Genomic DNA, 9,406 nt, shown 5'->3' with positions numbered 1-9,406 from the left:
AACAGATTTCCCATAGAGATGAGAAAAAGACATTACAGGAAAGGCTTCTAAACCCTGCGATTGGCTATTACTGTGATCACATAGTTGGAAGCAGGACCACCCAGCATCTGACCATTCAAAAGAGACCAGGAGGGGGGCGTGGCTAACGCATGTCGCTGAACGGTTGCACCTGAGCAGAGCTCCCACTACAGCCCGACTAAACTTGCCGTTATACTGCCTTCAACTTATCCCAATCTTAGCCACAGTGAGCACGACCATGGGAAGGAAGAGTCAGAGATCATCCGGATGGAAAAAAGCGACATCCAGCACCCTGAAAAGGTATTTGATTTCGTAACCGCGATCACCTCCCACCACCGCATTGAGGCCTAACACGAGGCAGCCACCTTCAGAAAGGAAGGCCGCTCAAGCTGCTTCACAGCAGTCTCCGACTCCGGACTCTCCAGGGTCTTCCAGTGACTCTGATCCCCCTCACCTATACCACTGTCAGCGGATATGCAGGTATCCTTCCAGGTATGTTCCAGGTACTGGAATCCTCACTCAAACAGGATTTATCAAATGTGCGATCTGACCTTTCACATCTGCTGACCCGAGTGGAAGAGTCGGAGACCCGGCTGGATGGCCATGATCGGGAAATCTGGGAATCGCAATGTGTAATGGCGATCGCACACCGCTCTCTCCTATACAAGGTAGAGGACCAGGAGAATCGCAGCTGAACAAATAATCTAAGGATCCGGGGACTGCCAGAAGCTACCGCAGACGCTCATCTGATGGACTCTTTACAAGGTATTTTTAACTCCATATTGGGTCGCCCAGCCACTGCACCCCTCCGCTTTGATCGAGCTCACCGGGCCTTACGCCCGCGCAATCTGATACGGCTCCCCGTGATGTCATCTGCAGATTCCATTATTTTGCGGATAAAGAGGATGTATCCAAGAAATTAGGGGGGGGTTATCTGTGGATTTCGATGTGGCGCAACTCCGCAACTTCCCGGACCTGGCCCGAGAAACCTTGGAGCGCCGCAGGGCCCTGTGTCCACTCCTGGACCGCCTAAGACAAGCAGATATCACTTACCGATGGGGATTCCCCTCTTTCCTGATCGCTAGAAAAGGGAGGCCGCTCAGTGATCCTACGCTTCCCTGAAGAGCTGGAGGCCTTCTGCACCGACTTGGGGATTTCGGTACCGGATCTACCTGGTTGGACTGGCACGATACCGGACTCCTGCTCAGATGCAAGCCACGAATGGCGCTCCTCCACAAAGAAACGCCGCTCGGGAAGGCCTATCAACCCTGATGGACTGGGGTGAGCAGGTTCACTTTACCTCTGCTTGACTGCTCCGATATCTTTGACATGTTGATTCCTTTTAAGAAAAAGTATCTGTAATTGGTATCGGCGAGTACTTGAAAAAAAGTATCGGTACTCGTACTCGGCCTTAAAAAAGAGGTATCGGTGCATCCCTAGTTGAATGTCATGGCAGACACCTCATCATCCGCACTGGTTGTGATCGGATACATCTTTCAATGTTAGCTATTTGGCTATACCCTTTTCTTAACGGCATCAGTTAACTGTGTGTAGTTAAAGCACTTTACAGTATCCTGGTCGGGCTGACGGTTACAGCCTGCCCACATTTGCTTTGCTTGATTGTACTGTTGAAGGTCATACCTCATACCTTCAAAGTTGCGCTGTGTTGGAGACTTCTCCATGTTTTTTCTGTTCTTGACTGTCTTCCCCCTCTTTACCTCACCTCCCTCCCCTTTTATACTCTCCTTTGTAAGGTCACCAATGTATATATACCAGCATTGTTGTTCCGGGGAGCTCCTGCGTCACCATGGCAACGGTGAATTTGACATCTTACAATGTTCGGGGCCTTAACACCCCAACCAAACGTCACCAGGTATTGGGGGAATTGAAAAGACTCTCCTGTGATATAGCGTTTCTACAGGAGACTCACTTGTCTGTTCACCAATACACGTCTGACGTCACATCATTACCCCACCTGGTACTATAGTTTATCAAACACGAATCATGCTAAGGGAGTTGCCATCGGTCTACGCAGGGGTACCCCTTTCACATTAACTGAAATGCTATCTGATGATTCAGGGTGATATTTGTTCTTGAAGGGCACTCTCGGCAATACTACATGTACTTTGGCTAATATATATTGTCCAAACCAGAACCAAGCAGGTTTCTTATCAAAGACACTCAATATACTATCGGACTTTGCATCTGGAGTGTTAATGGTAAGTGGGGACTTCAATGTAGCACTAGACCCTCATATAGATACCTCCTCAGGCCGCTCTGCACTCTCCTATAACCAAATGTATTTATTAAATCGATTTTACACAAAACACAACTGACAATTGGCGTTTTATGCATCCAGCAGATAGGGACTTCTCCCATTACTCGGCCTCTCACGCATTTATATGATATTCGTAGACCATCATCACCTACACTTAGTCAAAACATCCTCCATATCTACTAGAACATTGTCTGACCACTCTCCGGTTCTGACCTCCCTTAACTGGCCATCGATACCCTCCAGATCTACAAATTGGAAGCTCAATGAATATCTATTACGCTGCCCCCATCGCAAAAGAACAGCTGCTCACGGATTTACAGAATTATTTTCAGGTTAATGCCACCCCGGGTGCCTCTCCAGCAGTGCTCTGGGAGGCACACAAGGCGGTAATCCATGGACGGCTGATCGAGTTGGGAGCAAGGAGAAAACGCGAGGCAGAACAGGAACTGCAGTCCCTATAAGAAAAGATCAGGTCCTTAGAACATCTTCATAAATGCTCACTACAGCTCACTCATTATCACTATTACAGACCAGAGAAGACCTTAAAACACTTAACCACAAAACTGCCCAAAAATTCATGTGGATGAGTCAGCGGGACTACGAATGGGCTAACAAACCGGGTAAATATTTAGCTAGATCCCTATGCCACAAACATTCAACTACATATATCCCCAAAATTAAAACTAAAAGATGGACAAAGTGGTCCACCTCTCTAAAGATATAGCTAATGTATTTTGTGATCATTACAGCTCCTTATACAATGTAACTGACAAATCCGACCACTCAAGACGAGCAACTCCGCACCAGGAAATCTCTTATGGATGAATACTTACGAAATGCTCGCCTTCCAACTTTTCCGAAGGAAGAGATGGAAGCTCTGGAAGCGGAAATTACCAGTGAGGAATTCACTAAAGCGTTGGGCACAATGGCGTCGGGTAAGGCACCAGGCCCAGATGGTCTAACCCTCCCTTACTATACCTCATTTAAAGATGTACTACTGCCCCACCTTACTAATTACGCTAACTCCATAACTACAGGGGGACCCTGCGCCCAGAAACGACCCTGGCGCACATCACGGTACTGCCCAAGCCAGGTAAGGATACCATCTGATGCCCTAGTTACAGGCCAATCTTGTTATTAAACGTAGATATTAAACTCTACTCGAAGGTTCTGGTACTCCACCTTCAACCACTAATACCTCGCTTTGTTTCCCAAGACCAGACAGGATTTATTCCGGGACGTGAGGCTAGAGACCAATCTCTACGTACCTTGGCTATTATATCGCACGTCCGCAGGACATCCCAGGCTACACTACTGCTGTCAACGGACGCAGAAAAAGCATTTGACAGAGTGGCCTGGGATTTCATGCTAGCAACTCTGGGAACAATGGGGATACGTACGGGTGTAATGTTCCGGATCTCCGCATTATATCGTGACCCCCAGGCACAGGTACGGGTTAACGGAGTGCTCAGTCCTTCCTTTTCTCTAGGAAATGGCACGCGGCAGGGATGCCCTTTATCACCTCTGCTGTTTGCCATTTCCCTGGAACCCTTCCTATCCACAATAGCCCATAACATCATCAGAGGGGTGCAGGTGGGATCCAGAGAACATAAATATGCGGCGTACGCGGATGACATCTTTTTCTACATTAGTAATCCCCGAATCTCCCTTCCAAATTTACTATTAGAGCTAAAAGACTATAATAAGTTGTCCAACTTTAAAATTAACCTCTCGAAATCCACTATTCTGAACCTGACAGTACCCCTCGTTGAGGCTAGAGCTTTACAATCTCACTTCCCTTGTACCTGGCAGTCGCATAAAGTGTCTGGGTGTTAACTACGCCTGAAGGTCTCATTTCGCTATAATTACATGCCATTATTGAATGAAATACGAGCAGACCTGAATCGTTGGTCCCCTCTATACCACTCCTGGATGGGCAGAATAAATGCCATTAAGATGAATGTGTTGCCGAGACTGCTCTTCCTCTTTCAAATGTTACCCATGGGGGTTCCCCTCCACCTAGTTTGCCCTTTTGCGGTCATTGGTTTCTAGATTTATATGGAAGCGCAATAGAGCCTGCATTTCTTATAAAATTCTGACTAGACCAAAATCTCTGGGTGGGGTTTCCCTACCGGATTTTCACGGGTATTACAAAGCTAAATCACTAGCTAGGCTCTTGGATTGGCATTATGCTTCAGACACCAAACTGTGGTTGCAGATGGAATACGCCTTAAGCCAAGAGCCCTTACATAAAAATTTGTTGGATCCCGAGGCGTTACAGACCACTATCCGGAGACACCCACATTCTAACTAACACGACATTGTCCATATGGGACGCAATCCATAGTAAACAACGCTGGGAATACAATTCCCCCCTGATGCCTTTATTAGGACATAGCTGTTTCTCTCCGGGTCTTATGGATGGTGGCTACCGCTTCTGGATCCAGAAAGGATCAGAATTACTACTCCACCAGGTATTGCAAAACGGGTGTCTCAAACCTATGGCCTCCCTAAATCTAGCTACTGACCCCTCAATTACGGACATATGGAGATACGGGCAGCTATCCCATTTTGTACGGACTCTCCCGGGCCCACTGAGATCCAGATCAGAACTGAATCCCACGGAACAGCTCTTCCCGGCAGACTCAACCCCTGCCAAGTGTATTTCCTCTATATACGCAACATTAGCTCACATGGACACTACTCCCACCCCATCCCATCTGACACACTGGGAAAGGGAACTGGACAGTCCACTTACTGAGCAAATTAGATCCTGCATACTAGCCTTATCCTTGGGGCTCTCCAGATCCACACGCATTCAGGAGCTTAACTTCAAGTTACTAAGTAGATGGTATTAGACGCCTCAGGAGGATGCACTAAATGGATATCTCAATCACTCCCCTATGTTGGCGGGGTTGTGGTGAAGTAGCCACGCATGCCCACGTATGGTGGCAGTGTCCTAGTATAACCTCATATTGGAGAGAGGTAACATCTGAGATACTCACGATTCAAGGATGCCCAGTACACTTCGACCCTTGGATGGTGCTGTTCCATGGGGAGAAAGGCCATATAGGAAGATACGTCCGCTCCATTACGCCACATCTCCTAAACGCAGCTAAGTCCTTAATCCTTCCTAAATGGAAAACTACATCTCCTCCCTCCTTATTGGAGTGGATTAATAAAGCGGAACAGATTTACTGCATGGAAGAACTCACCTTAACCAGATTACACCAAAAAGAGCGCCTCTCCAAAACATGGGCTTGCTGGTTAGCATACTAAACAACTCCCTCTTATCTAAACAAGGTACCTACAGCTGACCCTTGACTGCACTAAATATGTAATAGTGGACGAATTATATTACTGTTCAAATTAAGATCACCCTAGATACCAAAGAAATATTGCTATTATGGAATACGACATATAGGGGTCTATTCACAAAAGGGTGAAGAGTTGAGAAGGCAGGAGAAGTGAACAATCTATACCAGTGATGGCGAACCTTTTTAGTATTGTAGTTTGGGCGCTCCGGTCTAAGAAACGTTCAAGATCATTGCCTTAGGCAAAATAGAGAAACCTGCATATTCAAACATTAAGGGCCCATTCACACTGAGCGACACTCACCTGGGCGGATTTCCGCGCGGCCGCGATAGCATGACTGTTCAGGCGACGTTCCAATGACGATCGCGTGACCTTCACCGTTGGGCTGCATGCAAAAATCGAGCGACAGTCACGGGAAAAAGGGTCCTGCACGAGCGACGGGCGACATGAAGCTGTACATTAAAACCGCTCCACTGAAAAGCATTGGATGGCGACTTCTTGCGATATCGTGCGGCGGAAACGGCCAGTATGAATGGGCACTTATACACTCAATAAAACACATACTTATTAAAAACACACACCTTACACACACACACAGAACTACTAATAAAAATGAATAATTAAAACATTGCCCCCTCTCCTGCTTACCTGTTTTGCAGGGAGGGGGGCTGCATCCCTGGGGTCTCTTCATCCATGCATCTCTCATTGGGGAGGGCTTGTACGGCTCTCACGGGCGACCCGAACGTCTGGTATCGCCTCTGTAGTCGGGGCGGTCACAATCAGGCAGATTAGACGGCCGCTTGCTAACCAACCTGTTTATTGGCCGCTGCCTAATTGTGACTGGGCCGGATCGCATACCAAGGCGATCCGGGTCAGTCGGATCTATTTCAATTGGTGGTCCCTGAACGCAGTGGTGTATTCTGGCTGCCCTAGGCAAGGCAAAACTCGGGCGCCCCCCACTAAAGTTACCCCACCCCTTCCTGTTTAATACAGTGCAAACACTGTATCCAGCTTTTGAAATGTTCCCCTGTTAGCATAGCAGGAAAGCTGTGGTCTCATGAGGGCTGTGCAGGATTTGTAATGGGCTCTGCCCACCATGGGGCTGCAGAGACCACACAGATCCTGCACAGGCCCGAGACCCTGCAAAGCCCCACACAGATCCAGCACAGGATCTGTGGTTGGCTTTGCAAGCGGCAGAGCACCCTACGGATCCTGTAAAGCTCCCCACATAGCCTGCAGAGACCCCCTGAGACCCTGCAGTCTGCCAGATCTCAGGGGCGCTGTGCAGGATCTGTGGGGGGGGGGGGGTCTGCAGGCTGCAAAGCCCACCACAGATGCTGCACAGCCCCCCTTTGCAAGCGGCAGAGCACCCTACGAATCCTGTAAAGCCCCCCACAGATCCTGCAGAGACCCCCTGAGACCCTGCAGCCTGCCAGATCTCAGGGGGGCTGTGCAGGATCTGTGGTGGGTTTTGCAGGCTGCAGAGCCCCCCATGGATCCTGCAAAGCCCACCAAAAGGTATTGCACAGCCCACCTGTGACTTTTTGGTGGGCTGTGCATAATCTATGCTGGGCCCTGCCAGCACAGTGCTCCTACCTTACACGGGAAGCCCAGCCTTCATTGCTGCCTCGGCACCCAATCGTCTCAGCTTCACCGCTCGACTGGCCCCTTGGCGACGCCTCCTCCATCGCGGTCTCTGCCTTTGCCTCCTCAGTCTTCACAGGCCTCTTCCATCTCCCTCCGTCTCCGGCCCTGTCTAATGCCGCTCAGTCCCCCGTCTCCTCCCGTCCTCTTTCATCTCCGCCCCCATCTCCCTCTGTCTCCACCCCCTGCCGCTCCGTCCCTTCTCCTCCTGCTCGCTGGCCGATTTCTCCCCGTCGACATTAGACAGCTCGGCTGCCTTAAAGTTTTGGGGCCTAAACGTGGGCTCGTGTGCCAGCAGAAAGGGCCTCGCGTGCCATAGGTTCGCCACCACTGATCTAGACCAACATGGCTGATTTGGAAACATTCTCCAGTTCAGCTATTTTGGCCTAGATTATTCACTTCTCCTGCCTTCTCCAAATTCTTCACCCTTTTGTGAATAGACCCCATAATGTTGGCTCATAGGTCTTATAAGTTATGCATCATACTTTGAATTGTCTATACTTGCTTGAATGTAAAAAAAAAAAAAAAGAAGAGACCAGGAGATGTCAGGGACAGCTTGGTCTCCATGTTGAGGGCACGCGACCAAGCTTCCAGCACAAACACCTGCCACATAAAAGGGTTCGAATGGAAACAAAATGCACTGTTACTGTACCTATCAAGTGTAGCCAACTACAAATCGAAAAAAAGTTTACTCTTAAAGTGACATTAAAGGCAGTTTGCCACCCAATGCTGCTGTAAGGACTTACCTTATGTGATGCCTCTCGATCCAAACCGCCTCTTCCTTCCACAGTCCCTCAAGCGCTGGTGCCGGTCTCTGATCCACTACAGACTCCTCGGGTCCCATGGTGTCTGTCCAACGTGCACGCTCCCGGCTGCGTCTAACTAGCTTAAGCGTTGCCCTCCTCGACGATATGGAGTGCACACGCACCTGCCCACACTTCCTTCTTCACAGCGTTTGACAGTCGGGACTTCTGCTGCCGGGAGCGAGTGGTGCCGACACAAATAAGTTTGTTCTTGTCCAAATTTTTCTCTTTTTTTTTTTTAAATGTTGGGGCATACATCTACTGCTTACCAACAGTAGATATATGCAAAAAAAACTCCACCAGACTTTAATTCTACTTTAAATCAATTAACCATCTGTGATCCTAACCAGTCCTAATTAACTCCTTTATCTCCCTGCTTTCTTTAGCTATTTTCTTTCTCCAAAAAAATTTAAAAAATGGTTTACATTGATCATACAAATATTAGTTTACTTATTTTTTTGGAAGTGCAAGCACTAATTATCCGCAAAGTTGAAGAAAATAAACCGTATGTATTTATACATAATGTCAACACATCCAGGAGATCCTGGCTTCAGCATCGGCTTTACATTTTCTCTGAACTTCTATTTCTTGCCTCAGCAGGCTAACAAATGTTAACTTCCTTGATGATCCTAATAAGAAAGTGTTCTGGCACTACCTCAAAAAGAATGTAATCACAGGCATGTCACGGGGTGGGAGGGGGGGTTCCCTTTGAGCCCCATACTCCCCAACTTTCTGCAGATTAAATATTTAAAAACCTTGCTCTAGTCTGTGGTGTGGACCCAGACTTGCCACCTGATGCTTAGGCTACCATCTGCTCTTGCCTGGCATCCCTTGTCTCACAATAGATACTGTATATGTAAAGCCAAAAAGTCTGGGTTTCTGCAGGCCATTTTTAAAGCATTACACTTAAATTGGGAGCTTTGTTCACGTGTCTGTGCAAGTTGGAATAGCAGTTACACCCCTTTGCCAATCCTTTACTTAAAGGATTTAAGAACGTAGGCAATATAGAAATTTGGACATTTTCTCTCTTTCTCTCAGCTGTACCAATATATTCAGAAGGCTTGCATGACAATCAATTACATTTCATAAGCTAAATAGCCTGAGTAGATTTACAGACTTAAACTGATACACAGGCATAGTAGAGTACAACTACATAGCACTAAGCAAAGTCTACATAAGTGATGAGACAATATGGCTGCCCACAAATATATTTTTTTTAAATGTTTTTACAGTATTAACTCACACCAATAGGTTTGTTTTCATCAAGATCACATTTGCACATATAACAATGTTAAGGTCCAGTTGAAAAGAAGGTACAGTTCTGTCTGCATCATAAAAGTAGCATGAG

General features: G+C 47.5%; 1 protein-coding gene across 1 annotated transcript in view; it reads right to left on the bottom strand.

The window, feature by feature from the left end:
• LOC108801355 (histone-lysine N-methyltransferase, H3 lysine-79 specific-like) overlaps positions 1-9,406 on the bottom strand; it is a gene marked incomplete at its 3' end in the record, with an annotated part of 132,045 nt that overhangs the window by 80,083 nt on the left and 42,556 nt on the right. Inside the window, exons 4-7 of the mRNA XM_018573282.1 lie at positions 5,915-5,996; positions 2,615-2,751; positions 1,667-1,815; positions 1,072-1,277 (exon numbers count right to left, since the gene is read on the bottom strand). Coding sequence (XP_018428784.1) covers positions 1,072-1,277; positions 1,667-1,815; positions 2,615-2,751; positions 5,915-5,996 — 574 coding nt within the window. The remainder of the gene's footprint in view (positions 1-1,071; positions 1,278-1,666; positions 1,816-2,614; positions 2,752-5,914; positions 5,997-9,406) is intronic.

Source organism: Nanorana parkeri, unplaced genomic scaffold (assembly GCF_000935625.1).
Source record: "Nanorana parkeri isolate BGI_ZX_2015 unplaced genomic scaffold, ASM93562v1 scaffold2314, whole genome shotgun sequence".
Lineage (NCBI taxonomy): Eukaryota > Metazoa > Chordata > Amphibia > Anura > Dicroglossidae > Nanorana > Nanorana parkeri.
Note: the sequence above shows the minus strand (reverse complement) of the source record. Positions and strands in the feature narration are given on the sequence as shown.